The 16178-nt window shown below is 43.3% G+C and overlaps 2 protein-coding genes across 2 annotated transcripts in view; one reads left to right on the forward strand and one right to left on the reverse strand.

The window, feature by feature from the left end:
• The window catches only part of b4galt5 (UDP-Gal:betaGlcNAc beta 1,4- galactosyltransferase, polypeptide 5), a 79906-nt gene extending 73116 nt beyond the window's left edge, over positions 1-6790 (reverse strand). Inside the window, 1 exon segment of the mRNA XM_083768739.1 lies at positions 6149-6790. Coding sequence (XP_083624865.1) covers positions 6149-6254 — 106 coding nt within the window. The 5' untranslated portion in view covers positions 6255-6790.
• Positions 6791-8492: 1702 nt separating this feature from the next.
• The window catches only part of slc9a8 (solute carrier family 9 member 8), a 60045-nt gene continuing 52359 nt past the window's right edge, over positions 8493-16178 (forward strand). Inside the window, exons 1-2 of the mRNA XM_083768799.1 lie at positions 8493-8796; positions 12743-12921. Coding sequence (XP_083624925.1) covers positions 8597-8796; positions 12743-12921 — 379 coding nt within the window. The 5' untranslated portion in view covers positions 8493-8596. The remainder of the gene's footprint in view (positions 8797-12742; positions 12922-16178) is intronic.

The raw sequence follows: 16178 nt of genomic DNA on the forward strand, positions 1-16178 counted from the left end.
GGCTAGAAACATAGCAGAAAATAGCAGATCTACAAGCTCACAGCATTGTGAGCTTGTAGATTATCTATTTTTGACTCCCCGATGTAACAAAAAGTAGACTAGGCATACTGTGTTGACCATGACAGAGCATCACATTTGGCACATTATTCCTACTAGTGCACCATTGCTAATGTGTCTGTGTGCCGAAGAGACCCCAACCAATGTACAGTATCAGGCAAAAGAGGGAATTCCTGCAATTACAATAGCTTCCCTAATAATCTTTTTACAACTATGGCTTTCCCTTCCTGCAAATCCACATTACTAGTAGTGTGGAGGCCGAGGCACAAGTCAGCGTATGTGTAGGCTTCCCCCAAAACTACTATACAATAATATTGTATAGTAGTTTGTGTCACTAGAATACATATGTATTCTAGTGACACATACAGTGTACAGATTGTACACTGTATGTAACCACACACACAAGCCTCCTCTCCAGAGACAAAGGGAAACACCTGGCTTTTCGTCTCCCATATTCTCCCCGGGTGCGGAGGTGTGCGTCTGTGTATCCGAGCGCATTGCGTTCCTATAAATAGAGGCACTGCTGTGCCTTCACTGTATAGCTGCCACTCCGGAGGGATCCCCCTCATGTTTTAATTAAATAAACTGCTGCAATCAGGCCCCAGCTGTGGCCTGCTGCATCACCGGGCCTGTAATGCCATCCTGCTCGGGGCCAATAGGAGAATGTGAGCTCATATGGATGCTTAATGTATATGTGTGTGTACATGTGTGTGAAAGAAGAGCGCATACGAGAAGGAGACAAGAGCTGTGTCAAGCTGTACCGTTGCCTTCATGCGTACATAATGGCTATTTCTAACAGCAAATGAACATTCTTGTGGTTTTGTTGTAAGCTATTTCTATGTTGCAACGCGGCATACTGTAGCTCTGTTTACACTTAAACAAGTGCAAACATATGTTTTCCTTGTGCTAATAAAGCTGAATTGAATTGAAACAAGACAGAGAGACAGACAGACAGACAGACAGACAGACAGACAGACAGAGTGGGGAAAACGATACAGACAGACAGACAAAGAGAAAGGAGAAGGAGAGCGAACAGGGGCGTGCTGCTGCATTGAAACAACAAACCCCCATGGGGCCTGCATGGGAAGTCCTGCTCAGGTGGCTGCGAATGGCTTCCCCCGATGTGCAATGCAGCATGAGGAACTAACTCATGATGTGCTCATCCGCCTCCCATCTCTGCACATCCTCCTCGCTGCTCTGTCCCTTTTTTGGATTTCCACCCCCCAATTATGAATTATAGCTCTACCTCCCTTGATAAGCCTGCCTTATACTTAGTTGCAGGCAGGTGCATTGGTACATCTACAAGCTCACAATGAGGGAACACGTACAGCCGGTGTGAGTTTGTAGATCGACTATTTTCAGCGTGTGGCCGACGCGTGAATCTATTTTGCGTCCGAGCATAGACATGGTAACGCCCTGTCTGCCTCTGATTGGCCTACTGACACTGCCCGTCTTGACTGTCCTCCGAGACGCGAGGTTACTCCGTGGTGGGAAATAATACAAGAGAATGACAGCTTGGCACGCACGACAGAATGCAGCCTTGTAACTAACTTGTACGTTTTATTTTTGTAGAAGAGGCAAACTAATATTGTTTTAGCCGTTTGCGTCATTGAATAATTGATTGAACGTTGTACTATGATTTGCTTTGGGTGTGCTCTAAATAAAGTGTTGATTATCGTGTATTAATGTAATTATAGTAAATGAATACTATTATACTAAAAAAGATAAAGATCATGGGAAAAATAGACCTTTTTACAGTACAATAATGTTTCAACACAAAAATCAACAAACCGGGGCGTTACCATGGTTATGCTCGGACACAAAATAGATTCACGTGTGGCCGACACCCCACCGGCAACTAAGCATAACCCCAGGCTTTATCTATTCTATTCAGTGACACACACACACACACACACACACACACACACACACACACACACACACACACACACCTTAAGCCCTTCCCCCCACTCTCCCTTTAGCCCCTTATCTCGCTCCTCCACCTCCTAGCTGCTCACAGCTCACCAGTGACTGACCCCTGCCACCACCGGACCACCAACCAAGACCTTACCACCCCTAGCAGTGTTGCCATGTCCGCTTATCATAAGCGTCTTTGGGCTTGTTTTCCCTGTAAAGTCCCTTGTAAATATTATTATAAAATATATTGTGGGCGCTGTTTTTCGTGGCTTACAGTCTTACGTTGTTTAAACTAGTGGATTTCAAACAATTTCATGTTGGACAAGTCCCCCACATTATTATGCATTTGGATACAGTCTATACCCCCCCCCCCCCCCCCCCCCCCTCTTTGAAAATATTGTCAAATAGCCGATGGGTTCAAGTGGTAAACCCGCCTCTTTTGGGGCTTATTTGTTTTTGTAGACCTGGCCGCTTATATTTCATTCGCAAATAATGGCAGCACTGCCCCCGAAGTGCGAGGAAGAGGAAGAAGGCTTAAAAAACTCCCAGCTTTTAGCAACATAAGCGGCAGAAGCCAGCAGCAGCCCTTTGCTCCCGGGGTTGCCATCTATAATTGATGTACTGGTTGCTACTGGTTCCTTGTTGTAGGAACAGGCCCCCAGTAAAGCCATGTGGTTGGTTATTAAAGACCTACAATCATGTCCCAAGAGGATATAGCTTTTGGCAGAGCAACCACAAGCTTGCCATCAGGGCACATCAATTATTGAGCTTGGGAAAAAAGGGAGAGAAAACACAAGGGGGCCACGTGAACAAAAGACAATAATTATTTTTGAGGGAGCTAGTGTATACTTGATTGTTCAAAAGATTTATTCACTCCGCATTAGGGTGGTAATCACTGCTGCTCGCACCTATTGGGACCGACCTACGCAGGCTATTCCCGTCAATTCTGCTGTCCTTCGTGTAGGAATCGATTCAATTATCGATTAAGTTGGTCGGGGCTGGTTTGAAAAAAGAAAAGAGAAGAAAAAAAATGAGAGTGGATCAATGTCCATTTGGGTAAGACAGATCAGCTTTCCCCTTTGATGTTTTAGAAAGTCTACTCATGCATGACTTAAGGTACATAAGAGAGATACAAGCTTTGTCTCATGGCCGTGAGTCTATTTCCTGGCAGCCTTGTTTCAGGAGATACAATGATTTCCTGTTTTATTTTAACCAGATTTCTAAACACAATTGGAATCTAGTGAGGGAGTTCAACAAACCATGTGCAACCCAGATTCGGCACAAACATGGGACTAAATCATTTCACTCCTATGCCACCAAAATGTGGAACGCCCTATCAACAGCCATCAAGACATGTGAATCCCTTGACTCCTTCAAAACCGCTCTCAATGGGCAACTACGGACGGCTGCAAGTCGAAACTGACCCCTGTAAGAGTCCAACTAGCCTGGGCACCATTTCATTTCGGTATATGATCCGGGCTGGAGCCGGATGATATGCTTACGTCATGTTGTAGGCAATGGTTTGCCTACAACAAACAGGAAGAACAGGCGGCGACAACTTCCTTTTCCCTCTCAATAAAAGCTCTCGCTTACGAGAGCTTTTATTGAGAGGGAAAAGGAAGTTGCCTCCGCCTGTTCATCCTGTCTGGCGACTACAAAACAATACTACAACATGACGTAACCACATCATCCGGCCCCAGCCCGGATCATACAGACTTTTGAAACAGAGACCAGGCTTTCCTCCGAGGCGGTGGAAAGCCTGGTGATGCGAGGTTAGAGTCCAACCACCCCCTTTCCCCCTTACTGTATATGTTTTTCCCCTTTTTACCTCCTTATGATGATTTCCTGTTTTTTGAGGGGCCGCTAGCCCCTCCTATATTACACAGGTTTAATGTTTGTCTTTAGTTCAATGTTTGTTTTGTAAACGCCATTGACAACGCCATATTGTCTCTTTATTGTAATAGTGTTTAATGTTTGTGTTGACACCGTTTGTTTTATATCACCTAATCAACATGAGTTAGACTTTAATATATTAGCGCCCTTCACTTCACACCGTGTGATTTTTGAGTGGTGCAACCACTCCCTTACGGAGCTATGTGTGTGGGTGGGTGGGTGTCTGGGTATGAGCACGAAAACAGCATGGTTGTTTTTCACCACCTGTGCGCAACCTAACGCACACACAAACACACACATGCACGTATTAAATGTATATATGATGCTTTCGGGTGTGTCAGTACATTACAGTGACAGTACAGGCTACTGTAGAGGGACCGCCACACGGTAACTCGGCCATTTCTCAACCGTTTCGGACACGGGCCCCCCCCCCCCTCCCTATTCTCATATAGAAGTGTATATTTGTACGTCTCTAAATGTTCTGATGAATTGAAAATGGTGGACCCTGTGTAATGCTTTACCAGTGTGTCGTTTTGTATTGAGTTGTGCTTTCATTTGAAATGTACCCATTCTGCATACTGTTAATACATACTTCAATCAATCAAAAAGAAACACATATTCATATTGGTTGTATAAGTCTAAAGTTTAAAAGCACCGTTTCTCAACATCGGGTCGAGGGACCATCAGGGTTTCCAACTAGAGACCCTTACGGGTTTGAAACTCTGAGTCCTCTATTCTACTGAATGGGTTCCCAGCTTGACGCTGTCAAAAAGCAGACTAAAGGCAACCTTGCACAATCTTTTGGGACCCCAATCTACCCTGCAACATCCTCAGTGTGTTTATTATTCTGAGACTGTACACATGGAACCAAATAAAGGGGTCAATTTTGTTCCATTTGTACACTCTCAAAGTGGTCCAAATGGACATAACACTCATTAACAACCGGGATTCAAACCCGGGTCTCCCGTGTGGAAAGCCAACATCTTAACCACCAAAGGGGAATTCTCCTTTGCCTGGGGGAGACATGGCTTTTGGTCATCAGGCAGAGATTCTGAGCTACTGCTGCTGCGAACGCTTATATTGTTGCTTAGCTGTGAACCATGAATGATATTGATTTCAATCACAAACTAGTGAAGTTGAAGTTCAAACGGAAAACTATGACACACACATACCTGGAACAAACCCCAAGGACAAAGTCAGATAAACACCCACCCACCTTTACAATGAATCCTAGACAACCGAGATAAGCCCTATGACCATAAAGTGGCAGAGGGTTGGCCATCACATGGGCCAGGGTAATAATGATGGCAGGTTAGCCAACAGCGATGGCTCTGCATATCTAAAAGAAGCAATATAGGATGAATGGACCATGCCCTTTAGTTAAAAGATCTGCCCCAGTGTGTGTGTGTGTGTGTGTGTGTGTGTGTGTGTGTGTGTGTGTGTGTGTGTGTGTGTGTGTGTTGAAACCACAAAACTAACTGTCTCTCTCAGAGAGAGAGAGAGAGAGAGAGAGAGAGAGAGAGAGAGAGAGAGAGAGAGACCATGCAGGAAGATGAATCAGCAATTCCATTATTGAGGATAGTGATTCAGTACACATCATGGAATAATAGGAGGAAAGCATGTGATATTGCGTGTGATATGAGTTGCAATGACATTTAAAGAACTCAAGGGGCTCATCAATACTGTATAGAGCCTATTCTGATTGAACCAAAACTAGCTCACCAATAGGTCACCATCACTATCACCTAATCGGAGCACGTTGGAACGTTTTCACCCCCAAAAAGACGTGGATGATTATCATAAACCCCACGACGTTTAATCCCCCCCCATGCCTGCTGCCAACCAGGTGCGTTCTGGGGGCCTACTTTTTGTGACAAGCCTAATTATACTCCATCTCACCAGGGAGGGAGGGTGACTGACTGTCGCCCCCCCAAAAAAGGAAGGCAAAAAAGAATACGATCTACAAGCTGAAAAAGAACATATCTACGTCGTGATGCAATAGCCAGGTTGGTAATATGCTTGTAGATCTGTTCTTTTTTTGGGGAGGGGGGCTGGGGTGGACTATAAATGAAGGCTTGAAGATGCGGTGATTGAGAGAGTCATCAGAAAAGAGGCGCATGGTGGCTGTCAAACACTCCCCGTTCTGCTCTGCCTGTCACACATGAGCAAACAGCACTAGGTACTGTAGCAGCCTCACCCCTACTCTGATCATACCATAACAACAAGATAGCTATTTCCCCAGGATAATTCATACACACATACACATGAAAGATCAACTTACCGATGCCGGGGGCTGAGTAGATGAAATACAATGCAGAGGTGGACAGCGAGAAGAGGAATAAAAGCCCAAGGAATGACCTTCTCCGAAAACGCAAATGTCTCGGCATTATACAAGCACAGGGATCAGGCCAGCCCGGGTTCTATGTACAGTTGGGGAGATTGAAAGAGAACAAAAAAAATCCGATTCCGATTATCCTTTTTTTAGTCCAAAGAAAGAAAGAGCTCCGTCCGTCCAGATGCAGGCAGGCAGGCAGGCAGGCAGGCAGGGGAAGGCTTGTCTCTCCCCCGGAATGGAGCGCTGTATGCGGCAGTGAGGAAGTGCTGCTGCTCGGTGGTATATACAAAGAGAGAGGGGGAGAGAGACAGAGAAAGAGAAAGAGAGAGCTCCAATAAATAAATCAATGAATCAGAAATGTTTCAGATGGATCGATGGGTTCCTCCGGGGGAGATTAGGTTCAGCATCGGATGAGGAGAACACCAGGTCCACCATCGGAGGTATCTTCTTTTAATAACTGCTGCGGATGATGATGGTGCATTTGAAACTGGCGTGGTTGGTGATCAGTGGAGGCTCATCATTCCGCTCCCGTGTGTGTGCGTTTTGTGTGCCTATACCACCAGCCCTAGTATGAATGGAGCAGCGAGAGCCCTCAGAGCCGAGCAAGAGAAGAGAGCGGTGCGGTTGCGAAAATGAGCTGCACCTATTTAAAAGTGGGCGTTCAGGAAAAGTAGCTTTTTACGCACACACTCACAGAACGCGCGCGCACACACACACACACACACGCACGCGCGCGCGCACACACACACACACACACACACACACACACACACACACACACACACACACACACACACACACACACACACACACACACACACACACACACACACACACACACACACACTGTGGATAGTTGTCTATGGCTGCCAGGCGCCTCAGATACATTTTTTATACAACACCGTTTTCTTTTTGATTGTTCCAGCAGATAATATTTGTGTGTTATATACTAGGCTACATTTTTTCTAGCCTTTATCAACAAAGAGATTAACCAATAAGTGTTTGCTTCGCTAAGCCCACAGTGTCTTTCAAATATACTGATCTTCTATTTTCACTATTTCATTTGTATATTTGTATAGACATCCTAAAAATAGGAATATAGGTTAATAATATATCATATGATTAAGTTATTGACATTTTTCCATAATCAATTTAGATTGAATTCTTAATTCTATATACGTCTTTGAGGCTTGGCCAGTGGCCAAACTGATTGTTGAATAATCATGTTGATAATAACTCAACAATATAGAGCCTTGTCATTGGAAAAGCGTTGCTAGGGAACACTACAGTTTGGGTCCACGTTTTTTTTACTTCCCTCCCCCACTTATATCCACAAACACTGGACCCATTTATGACCCGTTTTGGGTTATGTCAGCAATGGTTCTCCAACCTTTTCATGTTTCATGACCCCCAAAATATATATTTGGCTGCAGACCCCCATCTGAAAAGGTTAAAAAGGATAAAATGATTGTAAAGCTGGGGGGGGGGGGGGGGGGGACCCTGTGTCTACCCCCTGTGTCTACCCCCTAAGCCCTGAGGGTCCCTGGTCCCCACTTTGAGAACCAATTGTTTATGTTGCAACTTGCAAGTCTGAAAATATCTATACGTTCAAGTAAAAGCAATTATACAATTTATAATGCGTTTATTATATAGCTATAACTATTACAATTAATTATGCCATGTGAACAACCAGGGACAGAGGGATCCCATACAAATTTGTGTTAAAACGTTTCAAACATATTCATTCCAAGTTGTTCACATATTTTTTCCCGAATTAAGATAACATACGTGTGTGTTTGTGTGTCACTCGTGTGTGTGTGTGTGTGTGTGTGTGTGTGTGTGTGTGTGTGTGTGTGTGTGTGTGTGTGTGTGTGTGTGTGTGTGTGTGCGCGCGCGTGCGTGCGTGCGTGCGCGTGTGCCTGTCAGTCACCCACAGCCACACCCCACCTAGACCGGGGTATCGGCACGCCTACTCAGCCCAGGAACTACAGAAACCAGAAAGCAACATTTCTAAACTCACTCGGTTAACAAGCGCTCATGGGATATGAAGTACTCAGTCAGCAATAAAGTCGGGCCGTCAATATTACATGTTGCGCCACTTTGTAAACGAAAACACTGTATATTAACACAATATAACTACTCAACGTGTAGATAGTTCTAGATTAAAACATGTAAATTGTGTCCTTTCATTACAACACGTATCGTTTGTGGTCAAAACTACAACTCCCACGAGGGGCTTAACCAGGAACAGGAAGTGTAAACGTGTAGTAGGCAACGATAACATGGAAGAGTCGACATGGAGCTGATGTTAGTTTCATCTGTTGTGGTTCAACTTCAAACCTGTGTCTCTCGTGTTTAATCGCATGTGTGTGTATATATTATCCGTGTGTAAGGATGAAAGGCATCGTGTGTGAATGTGTCGTTTTGTTATTGTTGGTGTTGACACCGAGCCCGTGCGTCCAGGAGGGACTTGGAGATGTGGACCCTAGTCATAACAAGATTGTTCCTCCCGTTGATAATAACCAGCAAACATTAACAAATGACAACAATTTGGAGGACGCGAAGGCACAGCAGAAAGATGGACAGCCTGTCAGGTTTGGTGGCTTTTCTTTCTCCTAGTTTAGTTTTTATTCATACTAGCATGTGTGCTTGTAGATCTGCTACAAGCAGTAGCCAACGCACACATCTAAAACTCACACGGATGCTTTCCCATTCTTAAGGTGCTTTAGTGATACATCTTTTTTTTATGTTGTTAAAAACACATTTTAAAGAATAATTTCCTTCTATGCCAGAAGAACTTTATCAGCCACTGGAGGAGTAGTGTGCTGGTGTTTAGTTGTTTACCACACAGCCTGCAGCTCCTCTCGCTGTATTTTGCTGTTTGTTTTGGTAGAACAGGATGTGTTTAATGTGTTTGTTTCTGCAGGTCAGAGGTGGGAGGAAGTCCCTATGTTGCAAGTCCAAGTCGAGTCTCAAGTCTTTGCTCTCAAGTCAAGTCAAGTCTCAAGTCTTTGGCATTCAAGTCCCAAGCAAGTCCAAGTCCTGAACTTTTAGTTTTGAGTCCCAACCAAGTCCTAAGCATTTTGTTTCAAGTCCCAACCAAGTCCTTATCTTTTGTTTCGAGTCCCAACCAAGTCCTAAGCATTTTGTTTCAAGTCCCAACCAAGTCCTTACCTTTTGTTTCGAGTCCCAAACAAGTCCCACCGAGACATAATACTAATTAATGATATGTAAAGATTTACATAAATCATGAGCATCTATTGAGCCATTTAGATGTCAAAGGGCATGTCTCACCGAGACACAGGATCTGACACAAATTAAATGTTTCCCCTGAGCAAGCAGGCTATTATTATTACAATGGTAAAATGTCATTACTTGCACTGAAAAGGTGTTCAAATCCAGGGTAGAAGAGGAATGTTACATAATGCCTCGATCCACTTTTTCCACTCCCGATCCGATACCGATCTAAAATCATCAAAACCGATCCGATAACTGATACCGATCCGATATCGATCCAATCCGATCCAGCACATATTTAAGTCGCTCTATGCTTTCCCAAATCTGTCAGACTTTTTTTTATCTTTACCTTTTATTAGATTTTATAGTCTGGAATGTTGAATCAGGATTGATCAAGTGATAATATTATTACTCAAAACAGAGAACAACACCTCCCCAGAATAATAGTCAACAAACAAGTTCCACATGAGTATAGGTTGAGAATAACTGACCCATTTATTTTTAACTTGAGCCTATACTTCAAATGTGGAAGTGTTCTAGTGACAAATTTATTTTATTGTATTCTATGCCTTTTTTTTATCCATACTATTTATTATTATTATGCACATTATGCACAAAATTTTAAGGACCCAGCAATTTGTATCTCTGTGACCCCAAATTATTGTTTTGTATTTGTTTATATTGTAAAATCAATGTCAATTTAGAGTGTACAAATGGAACCTATCATTTGGCTGGGAGTGGGGACCCCTGATCCCCAAACCGTGCATACTGTCCTACAGCTACACAGCACACTGTCTGTCCGTGACAATGGAAATAGTGACGTCTGTTTATTTAAGCATTGGTTAGCACTTAACCAGTTATTAGCATCATAGCATGGTCTGTCACATAAGTATTGACAAACAGCGATCATATTTGTCAACCAACTGTTGGGGACTGTGGGGATATATCATTTTAAGAACATGAGCAAGAGCATGTCGTCATGCTCAGCTGTCAGCTTGTTGCGCTGTTCCGTCTCTCTCGTCTAGATGTTGACGCTAATCAATGCTAAAGATTAGCTTGCATTGAGCTAAGGCTGAAACTTTGCTGCTGTTGTTGCCACGGTGGCGAATCCATTTTTGCACTCGGCTGTTGGGTCTTTTTTGTTTTATAATATATAATAATACTCCCATGCGGGAGCGGCTGTCAATGTGGCTTTCTCCACACTGAGTAGCAGCGCGCAGTAATGGCTAGTGGCTAGCCTAGCAGCCTGCACTGTGCAAGACTGCCACTGTGAAGTGTGACTGGGGCTGCCAATGCCTCTGTAGCGCACACTGCTGGAGGAATAAAGTCCTGGAGGAGTGGAGTACTAGAATGGACTGGAGTGGAGTGCTTGCAGTTGCAGTGCTTGGAATGGATCGGTCATTTTCGCTGTAGTCCGATCCGATCCCGATCACGTTTTTTGGCTGATATCGCCCCGATATCCGATCCGCGGCATCCCTTTATATACAAATACCAAACTATTTTACATGTCATAAAAAAGATAATCAGATGCTGTAAGGTATTAAGTGACTTGAAAATGTTCAAGTCAAGAGGGCTCAAGTCAAGTCAAGTCTCAAGTCAAGTCTCAAGTCTTTGGCATTCAAGTCCCAAGCAAGTCCAAGTCTATTTTTGATTTGATCAAGCAAGTCTAAAGTCATCAAAATCGGGACTCGAGTCCAAGTCGAGTCTCGAGTCTCGAGTCCAAGTCCCCACCTCTGCTGCAGGTATACCACCACACTACTCCAGTGCTGGTACAGAAGGAAACAATTATATACTGTTGTCTTGTAAATTGTTAAATGTTATTTAAATATATCTATATTCCCCATAGTACTCGCTATAGTAGCGTGTTTACTTTGTTCAGTAACAGGGTAGTCCCTTTCGGCACCCTCGGTTAACCTTTCTATATTTTGGACGCAAAAGGTAACCGAGGGTGGGGCTAAGTGTGTACCCTGGCCTGTCTTTCCAGCCCTTTAGTGAACAAAAAAAACTAAAACCTGAGCAGACAGAATTGGAACATTAGCTGGTAAATGTGGTTTGGTTTATCTCCTTGGTGACCCACCTGGACATATATTTAACATTTATTAAAGAGCTGGAAAGACCCCTTTTTTGAACAAAGTCACTATACACCAATGATTACAATGAGAATATAGAGCTTTAATCTTTTAACATAAAACTCGTTTTAGCCAATGCATATCACTAACATCACCACCGCGGTGGCAGCGGTGGTCGAACGGTTTGCGGAGCGGTCTTGATACCGGAAGGTTGCCAGTTCGAATCCCCGGACCGGCACGTTAAAATTACCACAGCTGAAGTGCCCTTGAGCAAGGCATTGAACCGGTACCATGAAATGTTCTATGAGCAGGGTGTGGCTGTAAACAAGCATCTCAAGCTTAGTCCACTTCCCTGGGTAAACAAAGAACTTTACCATATTATTACATATCTCCATATCACAAAAGTACCCCCTCTCAAGGTTTCCATAGAAGACTACTATTAGTAGTTACATTGTAATGTAAGTGAATAGGTGGAGATCATTGCTTCTTGCCTAACAATGTAATGTAGACAGTTTTGTCATCCTGTATACAATGTGATTAATGTGAATCACCTGTGTGGGAGTATAACTCCAGCTATCAGTAAGAACCACCTTACAGATCTGTAACCTCAGAGTGTAAAAATTGAACCAATGGATATTGTTAATACAACCGTTTATAAACAGCAAATTTAAACAAGTCACACCAACTTAAGCGCAAATCACAGCAAATCCAGTGTGCAAAGTATATAAACCCAAAAATCACAGCAAACTATTCCTGGGGGAGAGGAAACACAGTCCTCACTTGACTTTAGTCTACTGAAACATTATAACCACGGCCAATCGGTAGCAAGCAAGCAGCATTCCACATAACCGGTTCAATGGCCTGCCTCCAAGCCACTATCTGGGGTCCAGTGTCCCTCCGTGTTCCTTAGGGGGTTCCAAATGAGAGCGTCCAAATGGACATTTTTACATGTCCATTTGGTTCCATTTGTATACTCAGAGTAATGGTCCATGGAATTCAATAGTTTGAGAAACACTCTACTCTACTAAACGCTCTACCAGCCAATTTGTTTGGTTATTCAAAGTGAATGATTTTATCCCATCTCTGTTTACAACTGGTCTAATGACGCTGACAGTCCTGGCAATGAAACCCTCTACCAACCCTAAGCCAAGAACTTCTCTAATTTCACCACAACGACCAAACCGTGTTAATTCAAAGTGATAAAATGCTTTCATCCTGTCTCTCTTTACGGCAGGTCTAATGACACTGACGGTCCTGGCAACGAGACCCTCCATTCCACCGCTACTACCCGGCCCACAACCCCTCCTGCTCCCCCAACGCCTAAACCCATGCTGCCTGTTCAGACTGGTGTCAAGGCCCAAGAGGAGGAGCAGTCCAGTGGGATGACCATATTCTTCAGCCTGCTGGTTATTGGTCAGTACTCTTCCTGTATCTGTTTTTCAGTCTCTCTTTTTGATGTTTGCAGGAGGGACCTTGTCCAAGGTTGCCACGTCCAAGTTTATTTGCTGCAAATTGTGACTTGTTTTTTTCCAGAGTTGCGGTTTTTTCCCCTGGGTTGGCGGTGACTTAAGTTGAGTGACAGAATTGGGCTGGTGTCTCTACTTATTAAGCCCTGGCTAAAGTGCATTTGTAATAGTATAATAAATGACCAAAACATTCATTATTAGACATACATGGTATTTATAATGATATATGCATAAAATATTTTTTTTATTCTGATTATAAATCCATATTATTGGGCTTGTTTTTCGAGTGGAGATTTGGCTTGTTTCTCTCGCAAGAGTTGGCTTTATGGGTTCAGTTGGCTTATTTCTCTCTAGGATCGCATCGCTCCACAGCCTGGGAGCGCCTGTTGTGCAATCCTCGATGTTGCGCAACATTGAGACGTCATCGAAAATGTTCCTCCCCTGTTTAGCCGACAAAAACGAAATCTTAAAACGTTAATAACTCGCGATCTAAATCATCCCATCTAATTATAAAAAAAGATCCTGTGTTAGACGGCCCTCCGCGGTCCAGTCGCTAGTCGCGATAGATTTATTCTTATCTCCCGTTGTTGTCGATCGCCTCTAGAGTAGTGTGGCTACATCTAGCTGCTACAGCCACATCCTGAACAATTTTTGGTCCGTCGGTAAAAGTGCCCTGTGTTTATAAATCGACTGGGCGCTATAATCTAATGGATTAAATAACCCCGGGCAATTAACAGTGATTCATCAATTAACGATTAACTATTAATATCCCTAGTATGGTGAACAATCTATGTAAAGCGCCTTGGATAAAGGCACTATATAAACGCACCGTTACCATTTACCATTTACTTCCTGCTTGCGCATAGTGTGTGCAAAGTTGACGGCCAAGATGATTCGAGAAATGCCATCAGCTCACGGAAGCCTTTCCCTTCAATCATCTTGGCCCTCAACTCAACGGTTTTGAAGAGCTTTCAGGAGAAGCTTGCTAGGCCCCTCTTTCCTGTCTGCAAAGTACCATTTACTGGCAGGTTGAGAGGAAAGGATGTGGGCAAAGAAGATACGGTTGTGGTCATGCTGAAACCAAACGCAGAGCAGTGTCCATAATGCACTTTAGTTCTCTACACGTTCTGAACTCTAAGGTAGCAGATCTACAAGCTCTACAAGTCACCACAAATGGCACATTGTGAGCTTGTAGATCAGCTATTTCCGGCAAAGACATTTGGCGTAGAGGGGCGGGGTGGAGGAGGGGGCCTAGTATAGACACCTGGGGAACTCCAGTCAACAAAGTATATGATTTAAGTGAAACAAGTTGTTCATGTAATGTCAGGAGTGCCCTTGCCTTTAAATCACCCTTTAAAGGTCTCAGTCACACAAGGTGCAATGTCTAATTTAAAGACTTACCGTTGAGGAATACATTATACTATCTTATTATGATTGCTGTAACCTTATATCCATTATTATGTTGTTCAACTTATGTTATTCATCCCTGTGCCCTCTGATACAATATATTTTACATGACGTAAGAGCCAAGATGTCTCTCTTAGGCTTGATAGCTATTGTTTATGATAGTGTCAGCTTGTCCTTGTGACTGGAAGTGACTGGAATGGCATTTGTGATTAATTGATTGGCCTAGCACGGAATGTGATGTATGATGATAAGGGCGCCCCTCACTTCACTTTTTCTGTTACTGATTGACTGTGAATTCCACCACACCACATATGCCACTTAGATCCATTCACGTCATGGGTGGAGATGATGACATACATTGTCGTTTCACATTGAGAGCAAATATTTGAAGCTTGCTAGGTGTATGATTGGAATGGATAGGACTGTCTCAGCCACAAGCACTACAGTAGGTAAAGAAACCTCTGCTCTTTTTCATTCAGCTAAACTTGGCTCTCAGGGGTTCTCAATGTTTTTGCCTGGGGACCCCTGGAAATTCTTTGGCCATGTCTAACCCTATACAATACAAATTGACCGCTACAATAACCTTAATAATAGAGAAAATACATCATAAATAAATACTGAAACCAGATACAGTATAATCACAAAGGAAAGTTTATGCATGCACTATGTGTACTTCTTTCCAGCCATTCAGTTGCGTTATTTATTTATTTTTTAATTTGGGGACCGAGGGGTCACGAGCCCCAGGTTGATAACCCCTGCTCTAACACATCGATAGATTCACTGGTACAGTACAGGTCAACAGTAATGAGAAATTACCCAATTATATGCAGTTCTACACACAGAACTGCATATAATTGCTTTATTCTAGAGGCACAATTAACCTTTAGCCGTTGGTTAAATCTGCTTGATTCTGCAGAACGGAAGGTAGAATAACTTCTGATGGTTAAATTGGGGGGATGGGGTCTGGTCTGGGGATCTTGCATTTCTCATTTCTGAGAAAGACCTTGAAAGGCCAAGCTAGTTTGGGGTGCACACGCTTATCCCAGGGGTTCTCAACCCGTGGGTCGCTGAATGGCTGGAAAGTGGAAATGAAGAGTTTACATATAGTACACATAGTACATGCATACACCTTCCCTAATGATTATATCTGGTTTCAGTATTTATTTGTGGTGCATTGTCTCTATTATTAAGGTTATTGTAGCAGTAAATTTATATTGGGGGTCGGGAGGGGGTGGGGCGGGGGTCCCGAGACATTGCCAAAGCATTTCCGGGGGTCCCCGGCCAAAAACGTTGGGAACCCCTGGCTTATCCGACACACCAAAATACTGACATGCGTTGGTCCGACATGCGCTGCGTCGTGCTTGCGGTTAGGGTTATGTTAGGGTTTGGGGTAGGGTGTCGGTCTAATGACTGTCGGACTGTTAGTGTTAGTATGTCGAAACTAAAGCCTGTACCTGCTAGTTTTTACACCATCTAGCCTCGGTACCCAGGCTTTTATTTTCGTTTGCATTTGGCTCAAAAGTGTGTGTGTGTGTGTGTGGGGGGGGGGGGGGGGGGGCTTCATTATGTGCAAGTAATGTAGTAATGTTTTTTTTTTATAATTGAAGTTTACACTAGTAGTATTCTGCATCTATCTACAAAATGATCTTTTGTCTGCAATTTATTTTTTGGCTTATACATTTATCAAATAAATATTTTTATCAAATTTATTTAAAATATTTGTACTTTTTTTATTATTTTCTTTACAAAACATTGGTAATCATCAGTGATCTAATACTCTCCAAATTGGAGTCAAGC

The sequence above is a fragment of the Protomyctophum parallelum genome (assembly GCF_964188405.1).
Source record: "Protomyctophum parallelum genome assembly, chromosome: 7".
Lineage (NCBI taxonomy): Eukaryota > Metazoa > Chordata > Actinopteri > Myctophiformes > Myctophidae > Protomyctophum > Protomyctophum parallelum.